The sequence below is a fragment of the Sphaeramia orbicularis genome, chromosome 9, assembly GCF_902148855.1.
Source record: "Sphaeramia orbicularis chromosome 9, fSphaOr1.1, whole genome shotgun sequence".
NCBI classification, from domain to species: domain Eukaryota; kingdom Metazoa; phylum Chordata; class Actinopteri; order Kurtiformes; family Apogonidae; genus Sphaeramia; species Sphaeramia orbicularis.
Window position 1 is genome coordinate 4,767,183 of NC_043965.1, and position 20,956 is coordinate 4,788,138.

Sequence of the window (20,956 nt, forward strand, 5' to 3'; positions counted from 1 at the left end):
ATGTAAAACCAGTACTGGTCTGCTTTAATAAACCAGTATAAATGTTAAACCAGTACTGGTCTGCTTTAATAAACCAGTACAAATGTTAAACCAGTACTGGTCTGCTTTATTAAACCAGTATAAATGTTAAACCAGTACTGGTCTGGTTTAATAAACCAGTATAAATGTTAAACCAGTACTGGTCTGCTTTATTAAACCAGTATAAATGTAAAACCAGTACTGGTCTGCTTTAATAAACCAGTACAAATGTTAAACCAGTACTGGTCTGCTTTATTAAACCAGTACAAATGTAAAACCAGTACTGGTCTGCTTTATTAAACCAGTATAAATGTTAAACCAGTACTGGTCTGCTTTATTAAACCAGTATAAATGTTAAACCAGTACTGGTCTGCTTTATTAAACCAGTATAAATGTTAAACCAGTACTGGTCTGCTTTATTAAACCAGTACAAATGTTAAACCAGTACTGGTCTGCTTTAATAAACCAGTACAAATGTAAAACCAGTACTGGTCTGCTTTAATAAACCAGTATAAATGTTAAACCAGTACTGGTCTGCTTTATTAAACCAGTATAAATGTTAAACCAGTACTGGTCTGCTTTATTAAACCAGTATAAATGTTAAACCAGTACTGGTCTGCTTTAATAAACCAGTACAAATGTTAAACCAGTACTGGTCTGCTTTAATAAACCAGTACAAATGTTAAACCAGTACTGGTCTGCTTTATTAAACCAGTACAAATGTTAAACCAGTACTGGTCTGCCTTAATAAACCAGTACAGATGTTAAACCAGTACTGGTCTGCTTTATTAAACCAGTACAAATGTTAAACCAGTACTGGTCTGCTTTATTAAACCAGTACAAATGTTAAACCAGTACTGGTCTGCTTTATTAAACCAGTACAAATGTAAAACCAGTACTGGTCTGCTTTAATAAACCAGTATAAATGTTAAACCAGTACTGGTCTGCTTTAATAAACCAGTACAAATGTTAAACCAGTACTGGTCTGCTTTATTAAACCAGTACAAATGTTAAACCAGTACTGGTCTGGTTTAATAAACCAGTATAAATGTTAAACCAGTACTGGTCTGCTTTATTAAACCAGTATAAATGTTAAACCAGTACTGGTCTGCTTTAATAAACCAGTACAAATGTTAAACCAGTACTGGTCTGCTTTATTAAACCAGTACAAATGTTAAACCAGTACTGGTCTGCTTTAATAAACCAGTACAAATGTTAAACCAGTACTGGTCTGCTTTAATAAACCAGTATAAATGTTAAACCAGTACTGGTCTGCTTTAATAAACCAGTATAAATGTTAAACCAGTACTGGTCTGCTTTATTAAACCAGTATAAATGTTAAACCAGTACTGGTCTGCTTTAATAAACCAGTACAAATGTAAAACCAGTACTGGTCTGCTTTATTAAACCAGTATAAATGTTAAACCAGTACTGGTCTGCTTTATTAAACCAGTACAAATGTTAAACCAGTACTGGTCTGCTTTATTAAACCAGTATAAATGTTAAACCAGTACTGGTCTGCTTTATTAAACCAGTATAAATGTTAAACCAGTACTGGTCTGCTTTATTAAACCAGTATAAATGTTAAACCAGTACTGGTCTGCTTTAATAAACCAGTACAAATGTAAAACCAGTACTGATCTGCTTTAATAAACCAGTACAAATGTAAAACCAGTACTGGTCTGCTTTAATAAACCAGTATAAATGTTAAACCAGTACTGGTCTGCTTTAATAAACCAGTACAAATGTAAAACCAGTACTGGTCTGCTTTAATAAACCAGTACAAATGTTAAACCAGTACTGGTCTGCTTTATTAAACCAGTACAAATGTTAAACCAGTACTGGTCTGCTTTATTAAACCAGTATAAATGTTAAACCAGTACTGGTCTGCTTTAATAAACCAGTACAAATGTAAAACCAGTACTGGTCTGCTTTAATAAACCAGTACAAATGTAAAACCAGTACTGGTCTGCTTTATTAAACCAGTATAAATGTTAAACCAGTACTGGTCTGCTTTATTAAACCAGTATAAATGTTAAACCAGTACTGGTCTGCTTTATTAAACCAGTATAAATGTTAAACCAGTACTGGTCTGCTTTATTAAACCAGTATAAATGTTAAACCAGTACTGGTCTGCTTTATTAAACCAGTATAAATGTTAAACCAGTACTGGTCTGCTTTAATAAACCAGTATAAATGTTAAACCAGTACTGGTCTGCTTTAATAAACCAGTATAAATGTTAAACCAGTACTGGTCTGCTTTATTAAACCAGTACAAATGTTAAACCAGTACTGGTCTGCTTTATTAAACCAGTATAAATGTTAAACCAGTACTGGTCTGCTTTATTAAACCAGTATAAATGTTAAACCAGTACTGGTCTGCTTTATTAAACCAGTATAAATGTTAAACCAGTACTGGTCTGCTTTAATAAACCAGTACAAATGTTAAACCAGTACTGGTCTGCTTTATTAAACCAGTATAAATGTTAAACCAGTACTGGTCTGCTTTATTAAACCAGTATAAATGTTAAACCAGTACTGGTCTGCTTTATTAAACCAGTATAAATGTTAAACCAGTACTGGTCTGCTTTAATAAACCAGTATAAATGTTAAACCAGTACTGGTCTGCTTTATTAAACCAGTATAAATGTTAAACCAGTACTGGTCTGCTTTAATCCCAGTTCACTGTACTGGTTCCAGTTGAACTCCTACCTTTCCGCTCCACGGGGGCGTGGATGAAGCCGGTGCTCTCGTTGACGTGGTACATCTTCTTGTCGAACTGCAGCGTGGGTTCATCCTCGGTGTCGTTGACGTTGACGACGGCGTGCGTGTTGGCTCCCAGCAGCGCGTACACGGGCATGCTCAGTTCTACGTTAAAGCTCTCCACGCCTTCGAACACCTTGTCGTCGTTGATGATGATGGTGCACACTTTGGTGTCCTCGCGCTCGTCGAACTGCACCTGTGACAAGATGGACGCCGTCGTCATGGAGATGTTAGATGGAGACGATGGTTATAATAGACCAGGGGTCGGCAAACCTGCGGCTCTGGAGCCTCCTTGTACTGGCTCCTCCCTTTACTGCGGTCAAACCAGCCGCTGGTGTTTTTCTGGTGCGCTACTGATTCGACAATTACGGTAGATGAGCTGCATGGAGCGAATGTGCCTTCAACAACAACAGTAAGGGCTCATTTCTGCTCGACATTAAAGATGCAGATGCAGACAGACGCAGGCAGACGCAAACAGACGCAGACAGACGCAGACACAGACAGACGCAGACAGACGCAGACAGAGGCAGACAGACGCACACAGACGCAGACGCAGACAGAGGCAGACAGACGCAGACAGACGCAGACGCAGACAGATGCAGACAGACGCAGACAGACGCAGACAGATGCAGACAGACGCAGGCAGACGCAAACAGACGCAGACAGACGCAGACACAGACAGACGCAGACAGACGCAGACAGAGGCAGACAGACGCAGACGCAGACAGACGCAGACAGACGCAGACAGATGCAGACAGACGCAGACGCAGACAGACGCAGGCAGACGCAAACAGACGCAGACGCAGACAGACGCAGACGCTGACAGACGCAGACAGACGCAGACGCAGACAGACGCAGACGCAGACAGACGCAGATGCAGACAGACACAGATGCAGACAGACGTAGACAGACGTAGACAGACGCAGACAGACGCAGACAGACGCAGACGCAGACAGACGCAGGGTTCTGTCCGTCCTTTGTATTTTAAATGTAATTCTGTCTGTTTTCTGGGAGCTTGTGGATGTAAACCCAGACGGAGAATATGGAGCAGTACTACTGGGAACTGTGGAGGTAGTGCTGAGTTTGGAAGAGAATCATTTCCATAAATAGTGATACTTTTCATAGAGCGACTGTATGAGTATGAGTACTGTGTACTTTTGGAGTAATCCTGCAACAGATTCCATTCCAAGCTACAAGTGTGATTTTTCGTCTGAAATAGGCTGTAAGACTAAATTCAATGATGAATAAAATTAATTTTTCCAATAAGTACCTTGTGAATTTGGTATTTTTGGTATTAGTACTTCATATACTATTAGCACAAATACTATGAACTACTTTTACTGAGTACTTTTGGAGTAATCATACTCAAAAATCCCTTCCAAGCTCCAAAAGTGTTTGTTTTTTCATCTGAGGTAGTGTAAAAGACTAAATTCAACGATGAATAAAATTATTTTTTCCTACAAATACCTTGTGAATTTGGTATTTTTGGTATTAGTACTTTATATACTATTAGCACAAATACTATGAACTACTGTTACTGTGCACTTTTGGAGTAATCCTACAACAAATTCCCTTCCAAGCTCCAAAAGTGTGTTAATTCGTCTGAAATAGGCTTTAAGACTAAATTCAATGATGAATAAAATTATTTTTTCCAATAATTACCTCGTGAATTTGGTATTTTTGGTATTAGTACTTTATATACTATTAGCACAAATACTATGAACTACTTTTACCGTGTACTTTTAGAGTAATCATACTCAAAAATCCCTTCCAAGCTCCAAAAGTGTTTGTTTTTTCGTCTGAAATAGGCTTTAAGACTAAATTCAATGATGAATAGAATTATTTTTTCCAATAATTACCGCGTGAATTTGGTATTTTTGGTATTAGTACTTTATATACTATTGGCACAAATACTATGAACTACTTTTACCATGTACTTTTAGAGTAATCATACTCAAAAATCCCTTCCAAGCTCCAAAAGTGTGTTTATTCGTCTGAAATAGGCTTTAAGACTAAATTCAATGATGAATAAAATTAATTTTTTCCGATGAGTACCTTGTGAATTTGGTATATTTGGTATTAGTACTTCATATACTATTAGCACAAATACTATGAACTACTTTTACTCAGTACTTTTGGAGTAATCATACTTGAAAATCCCTTCCAAGCTCTAAGTTTTTTTCTTCTGAAATAGGCTTTAAGACTAAATTCAATGATGAATAAAATTATTTTTTCCAATAATTACCTCGTGAATTTGGTATTTTTGGTATTAGTACTTTATATACTATTAGCACAAATACTATGAACTACTTTTACCGTGTACTTTTAGAGTAATCATACTCAAAAATCCCTTCCAAGCTCCAAAAGTGTTTTTTTCATCTGAGGTAGTGTAAAAGACTAAATTCAATGATGAATAAAATTATTTTTTCTTACAAGTACCTTGTGAATTTGGTATTTTTGGTATTAGTACTTTATATACTATTACCACAAATACTATGAACTACATTTACTGAGTACTTTTGGAGTAATTGTACTCAAAAATCCCTTCCAAGCTCCAAAAGTGTTTTTTTCGTCTGAAATAGGCTTTAAGACTAAATTCAATGATGAATAAAATTATTTTTTCCCATAACTACCTTGAGAATTTGGTATTTTTGGTATTAGTACTTCATATACTATTAGCACAAATACAATGAACTACTGTTACTGTGTACTTTTGGAGTAATCCTACAACAAATTCCCTTCCAAGATCCAAAAGTGTGTTTATTCGTCTGAAATAGGCTTTAAGACTAAATTCAATGATGAATAAAATTATTTTTTCCAATAAGTACCTCGTGAATTTGGTATTTTTGGTATTAGTACTTCATATACTATTAGCACAAATACTATGAACAACTGTTAGTGGGTACTTCTGGAGTAATCACACTCAAAAATCCCTTCCAAGCTCCAAGTGTTTTTTCGTCTGAAATAGGCTTTAAGACTAAATTCAATGATGAATAAAATTAATTTTTTCCGATAAGTACCTTGTGAATTTGGTATTTTTGGTATTAGTACTTCATATACTATTAGCACAAATACTATGAACTACTGTTACTGTGTACTTTTAGAGTAATCATACGCCAGAATCCATTCCACACTGCACTTCTGTTTATTTTATTCAGTGGTTGTAACAGATAAAATGTAAAAAAAAAGATTAAAACTTTTAAAAGTTTAAAAGTTCTGTTATTTTTTGCGGCTCCACACTATGTTTTTTGGCGGAAGAGGGGGCCAAATGGCTCTTTTGTTAATAAAGGCTGCAGACCCCTGTAACAGACATAATGACCCCTGGTGCTGTGGCGCTGGTACCTGTCCGGCGTACTCCACGTAGTCCTGCTGTCCTGGTCTGGAGCCCACGCTGCTGCTGGACGTGGCCGAGCCCTGTTCGGTTCTACACAGGACGATGGCGTACTGGTTCAGGTTCCCCGTTCGCTTCACCGTCACCGCCACTGTACCGGCCTTCTCACTCACATTGTAGCTGTGAAAACACCAGAAGAAATAATATGAGAAAATAAAACTGGAAGATAAAAAAAAAAAACAAACAAAAAAACATCTGGAGGTCTTTGTATTTGAAGTAGCAGCAGTTTTTACAGGTGCAGGTTTTTTCACCTCCTGCTTGTTGACTGAAAAACATCCTGATGTGTTGATTTTATCTGTGATAATGTGTTACCTTTTTAATCTAAATCGTGGGTGTCAAACATGTGGCTCGTGGGCCAAAACCGGCCCGCTAAAGGGTCCAATCTGACCCAAGGGGTAAATTTGAAACATGCAAAAACGACACTGAAGATATACAGTCAAGGCTGTTGGACTTGTTTTAGTTCAGGTTCCACGTACAGACCAACATACAATATGATCTAAACTAAAATAAAAGCAAAAAAAATTATAAATAATGACTCCAAATTTTCTTCTTGGTTTTATGTTAAAAAAAAACAAAAAACAAAAAAAAAAAAACATTACGCTTATAAAAAAATGATTCCAAATTATTTTCTTTGTTATAGTACAAAAAAATAACACTAAATTATGAAACTATTTACATTAGCAAACTATCCTTTAATGATAAAATGTTAATGAACTGAACTAACATGAAAAACCCGAACCTGTATAAATGATAAGTTGAAGCATAAAATTGTTAAAATTGCACTTAATTTTCTCAAGAAATTTCAGGTTTTTCATTTTATTCACATCTTTTTTGTTTGGATATACCTTATAAATGTCAATATTGTCAGCATTTAATATTATTTTCTAGCACTAAAACAAAGATAAACATTTGTATTTGTCATTATTTATGGTTGATTATGTAATTATGTGACCGGTACGCCCCCCCAGACCCCTGTTCTATACCAACCTCTTGTGCTCAAAGCTGATGAGCGACCACTGGATGTGGAAGACGTTATCACTGACCACGTTGGGTTTACTGTCTTTGACCAGGAACTTGAAGGTGTCCATGGTTTCCTGGATGTTCTCCTGATGCAGAACGTAGCGGATCAGACCCAGGTTTATATCAGCTGAGGAAACACAAACAAAAAACTATTACTTTACTCAGAAGTAACTAAGTATTAATACTGTGCCACTGTGGACTTCAGTAGATTTCATGTATTTATTTTACTTTTACTAAATATCTGTAATAAAAGCTACACTGATGCTGCTGTTGATGTAGGATTTGAGGTTTTTTTTGTAGATAGTGAAAGACTATCTTTATTAAATCTCCTAATTTGATCTGTTTTCATCTTTACTCGTGTGAAACAAACCTTTTATTTTTTTCTGATCAATACAAGGATTCATTATAGTCTCACCAAGGCCCCACTGAGTAAAATAAAAGCACAGTTTGACCACTTTTATTCTTCTAAAATGATATTAAAAAAGAAGAAATGGAGCAAATGGACCTGCAAAGAAAACGACTTCACAGTTAAAATGTACAAAAGCGTATTAGGGCCACAGAAGAAAATAAAAACACTTATCACTACGAGAATAAAGTCATGATATTTTTAGAACAAAGTCATAATATAATGAGAATAAAGTTGCAGTTTTATAAAAAGCTCATTCACGAAAATAATGTATTTTAAAGAGATTAAAGTTGTAATATTTCGAGAATAAAGTCATAATATAATGAGAATAAAGTTGTAGTTTTATAAAAAGCTCATTATTTAATGAAAATGTTTACTTTTATGAGATCAGAGTTGTAATATTTTGAGAATAAAGTCATAATATAATGAGAATAAAGTCGTAGTTTTATAAAAAAAAAACCCAAAACTCATTATTTAACGAAAATAATGTCTACTTTTATAAGATCAAAGTCGTAATATTTTGAGAATAAAGTCATAGTATAATGAAAATAAAGTCTTAGTTTTATAAAAAGCTCATTATTTAACGAAAATGTTTACTTTTATGAGATTAAAGTCGTAATATTTTGAGAATAAAGTCATAATATAATGAGAATAAAGTCGTAGTTTCATCAAAAAAACTCATTTAACGAAAATGTTTACTTTTATAAGATCAAAGTTGTAATATTTTGAGAATAAAGTCATAATATAATGAGAATAAAGTCGTAGTTTCATGAAAAAAACTCATTTAACGAAAATAATGTTTACTTTTATAAGATCAAAGTCGTAATATTTTGAGAATAAAGTCATAATATAATGAAAATAAAGTCTTAGTTTTATAAAAAGCTCATTATTTAACGAAAATGTTTACTTTTATGAGATTAAAGTCGTAATATTTCGAGAATAAAGTCATAATATAATGAGAATAAAGTCGTAGTTTCATCAAAAAAACTCATTTAATGAAAATAATGTTTACTTTTATAAGATCAAAGTTGTAATATTTTGAGAATAAAGTCATAATATAATGAAAATAAAGTCGTAGTTTTATTTAAAAAAAAACCTCATTATTTAACGAAAATAATGTCCACTTTTATAAGATCAAAGTCGTAATATTTTGAGAATAAAGTCATAATATAATGAAAATAAAGTCGTAGTTTTATAAAAAAAAACAAACTCATTATTTAACGAAAATAATGTCTACTTTTATAAGATCAAAGTCGTAATATTTTGAGAATAAAGTCATAATATAATGAAAATAAAGTCTTAGTTTTATAAAAAAAAAAAACAACTCATTATTTAACGAAAATAATGTCTACTTTTAAAAGATCAAAGTCGTAATATTTTGAGATTAAAGTCATAATATAATGAGAATAAAGTCGTAGTTTCATCAAAAAAACTCATTTAACGAAAATGTTTACTTTTATAAGATCAAAGTTGTAATATTTTGAGAATAAAGTCATAATATAATGAAAATAAAGTCTTAGTTTTATAAAAAGCTCATTATTTAACGAAAATGTTTACTTTTATGAGATTAAAGTCGTAATATTTCGAGAATACAAACAGGTGGAAAAAATATCAGAATTTAGGAGAATGTAGTCGTATTTACTGGTTGCATAATGGAGAACTTAGAACATTTTGTGTTGTTCTACTTTCATTTGGGGTTCGTTTGGTCCAACAGACGTGAAAGTTGCTGCTTGTAACCGGAAACTCTGTCAAATATATTTTCAAAATATTATTAATCTCATCAAAGTACGACATTATTTTCATTAAATAATAAGTTTTCTGAAAAGTACGACTTTATTCTCATTAGATTATAACTTTATTCTCAAAATATTACGACTTTATTCTCGCAGTGACAGTGTTTTTATTTTCTTATGTGACCCTAATATGCAGTCGTAAAAATGAGCAAATAAAACAAAAATAATAATATGGAAAAAACTAAAGTTAAAATGCTGAACAGTAGATAAACAATACGAAGGTTAGAAAACGTTCTTCAGAAGTCACTGATCCACCTTCTAAACATCTAAAACTTCCAGAACAAACAGCGACGGTTCAGTCACAACCACGAATAAACACCGATAAAGAAAAAAACAAAAACACAACATGTTTTTCCAAGTGTTTGAGCCGACGGCAGAAAGTGTGAGTAAATGTTTACAACCGTGATGATGTTGACAGTTCGACGAAGAAGTTCCTCAGATGCTTGTGCTCCGAGGGTAAGAGTTTATTTTCATTATTGGGTATTTGTTATCATTAAGTAAAAGGCAGATCTTGGAGGCAGCGGCTCATCAAAGCCAGTGTCTCCAGCCCAGAGCGTCGACTCTGTACAATGAGCGCTGATCTGCCACTGCTGCTGCAGGTGGAGATAAACAAACGCACCACAAAACCCCCGACTCACACTCACACTGCTGGAAATGAAAGGCTACATGAGTAGATGTCGGATTTATAAAGTTCAACACAGACTCTGCCTTCTGTTCGCTCTGGTTTTACTCATTTTTTGCGTCATTTCCATCATTTAAGTATAAATATGTTCACTTCCTCCTCTCATAAGACTTTACTGATCCCCTCCATGGGGAGATTTCGCAGGTTTGCACCACAATAATATTGAATATTTCAGTGTAGAAATACTACATGATGCGCCTTTAATAACACTGGTCAACAACAAATGTATTGTTTAAGTTTTTTGAGCTGATTTAGGATAATTTTGGTGTGCTGAATCCAAAAATCACATTCATTTTGCTCAATCAGGTCAACTTCACTCAAAAAAAATAATTAAGCCAAAAATGTTGACTTTATGTATTTCAATTACATGTAAATTTTCCATGTAATTTTATTACATAAGTTTAATGTAAAGAGTTGCATTTAATACAATGTTTTCTCTATCATACTGAGTCAATATGAATAAATTAAATACCTTCAGTCTGATTTGCTTTAGTTAATGCAAATTTTTACATAAACTGTGTTTGACTGTGACGCTCAGTGTGATCTAGTTAATAAAGTTTACTTTATTTGTTTAGATTCACTTTATACTAAGCATATTCACATTATGTTTGACTTTTTCGGATAAATAAACTTTAAATTTCATATATTTCAGTTACATTTTACTTTAAAATATTACTTCATGTTTATTAGAGCCAAGAATAATTTTTTTGAGTGTTTCTGAACTATGCTACATATTGGCTTTTTAACATTTTTGCTTACATTTATGGGCATTTTCACATCATATGATACAAAATTCTTTCATATTTCTTGCAATAAACGAGTTCTGAAGATTTGACTTTTGCCAATTTATGATGATTGTTTTTTTTTAATATTACAGGTGAATGAAATGGCTTCGACTAGAAGATCTTGCAAAAATAAGCCTGACGTATTCTGCTACATCTGCGCTGAATACACCATTGTACCTAACAGGAATCAAGTCACAAGTTTCATAAAGTGTGCTTACCAATCTTATTTTGGTATTAATTATTATATTTTGTAAGAAGATCAAATTTTTCAAAATCAAATTAGCAAAAAAACCTGACCTGATTGAGAAAAACAGATGTCATTTTTGGATTTAGCGGTGCAAAATGGTTCTAATTCAGTTGAAAAAACCTAGACAACTTGCAAAAAACATTTGTTTGTAACCCAGTGTAATATACATTATACAGACTAATTGTCATCTAAAATTAACCTGTATTTGCAACATAGTATAGCAAACTATTACATAGTAAATAATGTTAAATTACTGCACTAACACCCTTCTATCAAGTGAGCATACAGGGTGGGGAAGCAAAATTTACAATGAACATTTAGTTGTTTTTTCTCAGCAGGCACTAAGTCAATTGTTTTGAAACCAAACATATACTGATGTCATAATCATACCTAACACTATTATCCATACCTTTTCACAAACTTTTGCCCATATGAGTAATCAGGAAAGCAAACGTCAAAGAGTGTGTGATTTGCTGAATGCACTCGTCACACCAAAGGAGATTTCAAAAATAGTTGGAGTGTCCATAAAGACTGTTTATAATGGAAAGAAGAGAATGACTATGAGCAAAACTATTACGAGAAAGTCTGGAAGATACTATTAAAGAAGAATGGGAGAAGTTGTCACCCCAATATTTGAGGAACACTTGCGCAAGTTTCAGGAAGTGTGTGAAGGCAGTTATTGAGAAAGAAGGAGGACACATAGAATAAAAACATTTTCTATTATGTACATTTTCTTGTGGCAAATAAATTCTCATGACTTTCAATAAACTAATTGGTCATACACTGTCTTTCAATCCCTGCCTCAAAATATTGTAAATTTTGCTTCCCCACCCTGTACATGGTTAGTAAACTAACTTAAACTGAGGCGAACGTAGTTTTTCAAATACGGGGAAACTGGAGAATAAAGCTACGACAGTGCATTAGGACCACATAAGAAAATAAAAACACTTGTCACTACGAGTATAAAGTCATAAAATATCAATTTAAAACCTGTAATTTTATGAGAATAAAGTCGAATACAAAAAGAATCACAGTGTTATGAGAATAAAGTCGTAGTTATAAAAAAAACTCATAATTTAACAAAAATATCATTCGTTTATCAGATTAAAGTCGTCATATTCTGACAGTAAAGCCATAATATTATTATATATTATATAAAGTTTCAGGAAGCGAGTGAAGGCAGTTATTGAGAAAGAAGGAGGACACACAGAATAAAAACATTTTCTATTATGGACATTTTCTTGTGGCAAACAAATTCTCATGACTTTCAATAAACTAATTGGTCATACACTGTCTTTCAATCCCTGCCTCAAAATATTGGACATTTTGCTTCCCCACCCTGTAGAATGCACAGCAACACATTTTAGCATTTAACATTTGACCTCGCACAAAAATTAACTAGAAGAGCACTCGGAGAGAGCAGACCTCTACCAGGGCAGATCAGCCCCCCCACCCCCCCAATCACCACCTTGTTACCTTGTGTGAAGGTGGTGATGGGGTTTCCAGGTTTGAGTTTGCTCTCCAGGAAGCCGTGCTTTGGTTCCGTGGTGACGTCGTAGACCAGCTGTCCATCATCAGTGTCTGGGTCCATGGTCAGCAGCTCCTTCTTACTGATCAGATTTGTCGCCTGAAGGACATTTAACACAAACGCACAACGTTCAGAGAAAAATTCAACACTCAGTACTCTCTCTAAGTGTTTCTTTTTTTTCCCTTTTCTTTTTATTTTAACTTTACTTTTATTGTTTATTTTATGTACATTACAAAACAAGACAAACATAGGGGACACTTGGGATACACTGACTACAACAAACCTTGTGACTAACAACTGTTTTTAGTAGTGTGACGTCACAAATCAAATATCTGGGAAACAAGTTCAAGAAACAAAATTACTGGGAGTCATGTTAGAGAACAAATTGTCTTGGACTAAACAGATTGATAATATGACAACCAAGATGGGAAATGCTATTTCTGTGGTAAAAAGGTGTGCAACTTTTATAAGATAAGATAAGAAAAGATAAGAAAAGATAAGAAAAGATAAGATAAGATAAGATAAGATAAGATAAGATATTCCTTTATTAATCCCACAATGGGGAAATTCACAGTGTTGTCAGCAGCAAACATACACATAAACATACACATACATGTAAAACAAAGTCATATAAATTTGAATAAAAAAGTGTTTAAAAGGTGTTTAAAAGGAGAGTACAAATACAGTTTGATATGAATGTAGTGCAAATGGTTATTAAAAAAAAAAAAAAAAAAGAAAAGTCACCTAATTGAACTTAACTGGTGATTCAGTCCTTATTACTGTCAGTCTCATACTGTCCAGCAGTATGGCCAAATACAACACTACAAAATATTAAAAAGTTGCAAATTGCACAAAATAGAGCCGCTCGCACCGCATTGCAGTGTGGCTACAGAACAAATGTTATTGAGATGCAGAACCACTGGAACTGGCACTCTGTTAAAAAAAAATGACTTCATTCATCACTGGTTTTCTTTAGAAATATTAGAAAAAAAAAAAAAAAAAACATCCATCTTGTACAAAAAAGTTTGTTTTAGTTCAGATAGACATAGCTATGCAACCAGGCAGACAACCAGAGGTAATTTTACACCACCCAAATGAGGAACAAATGTAATGAAAAGTATGGTCATATACAGAGCTATGCAAGAATGGAACAAACTACCAGAACACATCACACAAGAAAACTGTAAAATGAAATTTAAGAAATCAGTTGAAAAACATCTATTGACCATAAATGATTGATACCTGGCTTAATTGAGTGTCTGTACTGTATACAGTATGCCGCTGCTGACCTAGAGGAGCTGTCATGTCTGTATTTTTGTCTGTTGTTTATTTTTTTGTATGTTATATAGTATGTGAAAATAGTTTTGTATGATTATATTGTATGTTGTTCGCACTGACAAGTTGTAAAGATTACACTGGTCAACGACAAATTTCTTGTTTAAGTTTTTGAGCTGATTTAGGATAATGTTGGTGTGCTGAATCCAAAAATCACATTAATTTTGCTCAATCAGGTCAACTTTCTGAACTATGCTACATATTGGCTTTTTAACATTTTTGCTTACATTTATGGGAATTTTCACATCATATGATACAAAATTCTTTCATATTTCTCGCAATAAACGAGTTCTGAAGATTTGACTTTTGCCAATTTATGATGAATGTTTTTTTTAATATTACAGGTGAATGAAATGGCTTCGACTAGAAGATCTTGCAAAAATAAGCCTGACGTATTCTGCTACATCTGTGGTGAATACACCATTGTACCTAACAGGAGTCAAGTCACAAGTTTCATAAAGTGTGCTTACCAATCTTATTTTGGTATTAATTATTATATTTTGTGAGAAGATCAAATTTTTCAAAATCAAATTAGCAAAAATACCTGACCTGATTGAGAAAAACACATGTCATTTTTGGATTTAGCGGTGCAAAATGGTCCGAATTCAGTTGAAAAAACCTAGACAACTTGCAAAAAACATTTGTTTGTAACCCAGTGTTATTGTAAGGACCCCAGGAAGAATAGCTGTAGCTATGGTACAGCTAATAGGGATCATAAATAAATAAATAAATAAATGAAAATTGTCCATTTCTTCCATTTATCATGACACAGTTCTTCTTCAGTCATCAGTCTCCGGGTCAGAATCTCCATCTCAAATATTCCAATCACAGTTTGTTTCCAGTTGTTACTAGTATATAATAATAATAATAATAATAATAATAATAATAATAATAATAATAATAATAATAATAAACTTTACTGCAGACACAGGTCCATAAACCATAAGCACACAACACACAGAATAAATAAAATAAGAAGGTTAAAAAGAATAAAAAGAATAAAAAAGAATAAAAAGGAGATTAAAAAAATTATGAATTATTCTCATATGTCTCTCTAGGTGTTTCATGTATTATCACGAGTGTTCACCACGACGCTAATCTGTGATAAATCATCCAAGATTTAGGACGAATGAATGGAGTGACATTTTTACAACATTGGAACTAATGTTGTAAGTTGTGTTGAGCTGTTGGAACCAGCAGGTGGCGCAACTAAACCACACATTAAGACCAGACAGTAGCACAGCAGCTTTAGTGTGACCTTTTTTATTTAACTCTTATTCTTGGAAAAAACTCCAAATTAAAAACCTAAAACTGCCAAAATGTGCAAAAAAAAAGTGAGAATTTTCAAAAACTAACAAGCTTTAACTAAGTAATTAAAAGAGAAACTGGAAAAAAAGTCCAAGTTCCAGTGAAGTCCTCATTATAAAAACACCTCGTGACAGAATAAAGGCTAAATTGTGTTTTTTTTTTTTTTTTTTTTTTTTAAGGTGTTAATAAAGCGGTGCAGACTCGTACCTTGTCGTCCATGTATTCCAGCCACTGCAGCCCCAGATTAGTGACGATTCGAGGCGTTCCGTCATCAACCGGCAGAATATCGATCTTAAACTTCTGAGGAGCAGCCGTCACGATCTGGAAAACAAAACCAAACACACAAAACAGGATTTAACTCAACTTAATATAGTCATTTCAACATAAATACATGGTAGTTATCACTATTTATCCAGGTTTTGAGAAATAAAAACCCAAAGGATGACATGCAAAAGTGAAAGTACTCATTCATATAAGACAACAAAAACACACAGACATGAACTTACTAGAAATAAAAACACAGGATTTAATCGTCTAAAGACGTTAAAACACAAAGAAACAGTAAGAAAGAATTTTTTTTTTTGCATTGTCTGTTTGTTAAAAAATGTAAAATCTGTCAAAAATGAAGCATAAAAGTAAAAAATAAGTGCAATTTCAACAATATAATGCCTGTTAATAAATGTTTCGTGCATTTGTAGATCCACTGTGATCTGTAAATTGTGTTAGTAATAAGCTGCAACATACTATAAACAAAACAAAAACAAAACATACAAACGAAACAACGCAAGTTAAAATAATAAAATAAATAAATTCCAGATAAACAACAACGGCTAAAATAATGACGACACGGAACATTTCGGGTATAAATACTTAATTATCTTCCATAATAAAGACTTAATCTGACTTCTGTCATATTTAACTATTTATTATGTTTTAAAAGCTGTTAAAAAACCTACCTGTGCAAAGTCAGCTTTTTCAAACCTCGACACAAAAACATGTACTTATTAACTCTTATCAAATGAAGATGTTAAGTGAGTTGTGTTTAATCTGCATGTTTAACGGAGACAAAAGCAAGAGACCTCACTTCTATTGTGTTTTTTCTATTTTCTATTATTTTCTATTATTTATTATTTTATTATTATTATTATTATTATTATTATTATTATTATTATTATTTTTTTATTTTATTTTTTTTTTTTCTATTATTTTCTATTGTTTTTTTCTACTGTGTATTCAACGTGTCACAGGAATTATTGTTCCATCATTTAACAAGTGGTGCCAATCACAACAAACCCCGCCCCTCACACGTATTGTAGCTTATTTTGGCATCGATCCAGCTGATGTCATCATGTCTGTGTGTGTGATGATGTCAGAATATCAACCGCCTCTACATATGTGCCAAGTTTGAAGTAAATTGAAACAAAATAAAATTAAAAAAAAAAAAAAAAAAGCCTTGAATTTAAAATTATTTAGGAATATTGAATTGAGATGATAGATATGTTTTTGTTTTTGTTTTGTTTAGGCACACTTGGGAGACAGATGCTAGTCTTGTAATTTTCTTTTGTTTACATTGCGCAAATTTTAATTGGTGGCCGGAATTTTAAAGATCATGCACAAATGAACAACTTTTGAATTCTAACCTGATTTAAATTGTGAAAAATAACAGGAAGTTTTTTAACACGAACTGCAAAGTGTGCCTAAGAAGTGCACCCGGATACAAGGGGTAAATTAAAAACTCTATTGAAATAACAAATCATAGGCATTCGTTTATTAATTGGATGTGGATGGAAGGGTGTTTACATAACCTGAGAGCTGAGAAATGACTTCAACGGCAGCGTATATGTGCTGAAACAGTCCTCTGGATAATGTTCAGAGTTAAAGCGAGGAGCAAAAATGACGGAGAAAATGTGGATGAATGTGACAAAAGTAGTAGGTTGGTACTTTATAGGTTTGTCCTCCAAACACACATGATGATAAAAAAACAGACAAACTACTGGAATATTGGCCGCTGTGTTCAAGGTGCATGAGGGAGTGTAGGAAAAGCAGCCTTTGACTCGGTGCCATTTGAAGGATGCGTTGGTTCAGACAGTTTTATCCAGGCTCTTACATGCTTTAATAACGGCGGCTCCGGTGGGAACGGACCCCCAACAGCAGCAGCATTAACCCATAAAGACCCAAACATCTACAGGAGACCACAACCATCTACTGATCTAAACTGTTTCATACCTGTTGATCCACTAATCCTACCAATACATGGAAATAATTAGAGGTAAAATACAGTTATTCATCTTTTCATGGTCATCAGATATGACACAGAGGCTCTGTAGTTACCATGGGAAAAACCGTCATCTTCTACAGCATTGATTCACCAGTAAAACCCATGGAGTTGGATCAATGACAGTGGACAAAATGAACAAAAATGAAGAACAAAAACATACAAAATGATAAATAATGTGGAAAAAATGAGCAAAAAACTGAGTAAAATAAAGTAAAAAAAAAAAAAAAAAAAAAAGCAACAAAATTAATAAAAACAGCCAAAGTAATGAATGAAAGGGAGAAAAATTAAGAATATATCAACAAAAAAAGCAATATTGACAAAATAAGCCCCAAACGGAACAAAATTAATTAGAAAAAAAATAGTGAAATAGGCAAGAAAATGTTGAAAAACAAACTAAGTCTCACAAAAATGAAGGAAAATTAATGAAATAGTTTAAAAGTTTTAATGAACATCTACATGATCAGTGAATTAAATATTGGAAAATGCATGATTTTCACTGAAAAATGCAAAATAAAATGAACAAAATGAACAAAAATGAAGAAAAAAAACATACAAAATGGTAAATAATGTGGAAAAAAATAAGCAAAAAACAGTAAAATAAAGTAAAAAAATAATAATAATATATGCAACAAAATTAACAAAAATAGCCCAAGTAATGAATGAAAGGGAGAAAAATTAACAATAAATCAACAAAATAAGTAATATTGACAAAATAAGCAACAAACTGAATAAAACTGAAGAAATATGTTGGAATTGGTGTAAAATACAGTTCTTCATCTTTTCATGGTCATCAGATATGACCCATTTGGACATTCAGAGGCTCCGTAGTTACCATGGAAAAACCGTCATCTTCTACAGCATTGATTCACCAGTAAAACCCATGGAGTTGGATCAATGACAGTGGACAAAATGAACAAAAATGAAGAACAAAAACATACAAAATGATAAATAATGTGGAAAAAATGAGCAAAAAACTGAGTAAAATAAAGTAAAAAAAATAAAATAAAATAAGCAACAAAATTAATAAAAACAGCCAAAGTAATGAATGAAAGGGAGAAAAATTAAGAATATATCAACAAAAAAAGTAATATTGACAAAATAAGCCCCAAACGGAACAAAATTAATTAGAAAAAAAATAGTGAAATAGGCAAGAAAATGTTGAAAAACAAACTAAGTCTCACAAAAATGAAGGAAAATTAATGAAATAGTTTAAAAGTTTTAATGAACATCTACATGATCAGTGAATTAAATATTGGAAAATGCATGATTTTCACTGAAAAATGCAAACTAAAATGAACAAAATGAACAAAAATGAAGAAAAAAAACATACAAAATGGTAAATAATGTGGAAAAAAATAAGCAAAAAACAGTAAAATAAAGTAAAAAAATAATAATAATATATGCAACAAAATTAACAAAAATAGCCCAAGTAATGAATGAAAGGGAGAAAAATTAACAATAAATCAACAAAATAAGTAATATTGACAAAATAAGCAACAAACTGAATAAAACTGAAGAAATATGTTGGAATTGGTGTAAAATACAGTTCTTCATCTTTTCATGGTCATCAGATATGACCCATTTGGACATTCAGAGGCTCCGTAGTTACCATGGAAACACCGTCATCTTCTACAACATTGATTCACCAGTGAAACCAATGGAGTTGGATCAGTGACAGTGGATGGACACACTTGTTTTTATGTTCAGTTGTTGATATATTTGTCGAAAAAGTAACTTTTTCGTCAGTTTTCTCAGTTTTGATATAATACCCTTTGAATTGACTCTGAGCTTTAATGAACATCTACATGATCAGTGAATTAAATATCGGAAAATGCATGATTTTCACTGAAAAGTGCAAAATAAAATGAACAAAATGAATAAAAATTAAGAAAAAACATACAAAATGATAAATAATGTGAAAAATAAAATAGTAGTAGTAGAGTAAAATAAACTAAAAAAATAAATAAATAAATAAATAAAATAAGCAACAAAATATACAATCAGCCAAAGTAATGAATGAAAGGGAGAAAAATTAATAATAAATCAATGAAATAAGTAATATTGACAAAATAAGCCACAAACTGAACAAAATTAAAGAAAAAAATAGTGAAATAGGCAAGAAAATGTTGAAAAACAAACAAAATAATAAAAAAAAAATTCAAAAATGAAGGAAAATTAATTAAACAGCCAACTAAATGAACCAGGACAGCTAAAATAATCAATAAAATGAACAAAATAAATAAAAATTAAATGAACAAATAATCAGCAACAAGAACAAAATAAGCCACAAACTGAACAAAACTGAAGAAATATGTTGGAATTGGTGTAAAATACAGTTCTTTATGTTTTCATGGTCATCAGATATGACCCATTTGGACGTTCAGCGGCTCCGTAGTTACCATGGAAACACCGTCATCTTCTACAACATTGATTCACCAGTGAAACCAATGGAGTTGGATCAGTGACAGTGGATGGACACACCGGGTTTATGTTCAATTAATGAGAGATTTGACTGAAAAAGTCACTTTCTCTTCAGTCTTCTCTATTTTTTTGATATAATAACCCTGAACTTTACTCTGAGCTTTAATTAACATCTACATGATCAGTGAATTAAATGTAGGAAAACACCTGATTTTCACTGAAAAAACACAAAACACAAAACATAGTATTACAATAAATGGTGAAAAATCACTTAAGGACTGTTAAATACAGAGAAAAGATTATTTGGGAACTGACACTTTATGGGTCTTATGGGTTGATAAACATCCACATAATTAGTACAATAAATATAGAGAAACACCTGATTTTCACTTAAAAATGCCAAAATACAGAACATAATATTAGGGTAAATGGCGATAAATCACTTAAAGGTTAAAAACAGAGAAAAATGTATTTGGGAACTGACACAAAAGCAGCACTGGGTCTGTATGGGTTAAGTTACAACCATCTCTGAGGCATTTTGGATGCAAAGATAATAATTTAAACCAAACTAACCAATGCAATGATATTTATCCCAATATTAATATATTAATCTGATATTTTATGAACATCTACATGATCAGTCAACTAAATGTAGGAAAATACATGATTTTAACTGAAAAAACATAAAATAAAGAAGAAAACAGTGCAATATAAATGGTGATAAACCACTTAAGGAGAGTTAAATATAGAGAAAAATGTATTTGGGAACTGACAAAATTGTCCCACCTTATGAGTCCTTATAGGTTAACGAACATCTACATAATTAGTACAATAAATATAGGGAAACAACTGATTTTCACTTAAAAACCCAAAAATACTAAGCATAATACTAGAGTAAATAGTGATAAATCACTTACAAAAGGTTAAAAATTGAGAAAAATGAATTTGGGAACTGACACCAAAGCAGCACTGGGTCTGTAT

At 32.5% G+C, this 20,956-nt stretch overlaps 1 protein-coding gene across 1 annotated transcript in view; it reads right to left on the reverse strand.

Moving 5' to 3' along the window:
• Positions 1–20,956, reverse strand: part of fras1 (Fraser extracellular matrix complex subunit 1) — a 1,008,712-nt gene that overhangs the window by 42,946 nt on the left and 944,810 nt on the right. The window contains exons 50-54 of the mRNA XM_030143455.1: positions 15,484–15,597; positions 12,582–12,732; positions 7,160–7,319; positions 6,124–6,292; positions 2,731–2,977 (exon numbers count right to left, since the gene is read on the reverse strand). Of these exons, the coding sequence (XP_029999315.1) occupies positions 2,731–2,977; positions 6,124–6,292; positions 7,160–7,319; positions 12,582–12,732; positions 15,484–15,597 (841 nt within the window). The remainder of the gene's footprint in view (positions 1–2,730; positions 2,978–6,123; positions 6,293–7,159; positions 7,320–12,581; positions 12,733–15,483; positions 15,598–20,956) is intronic.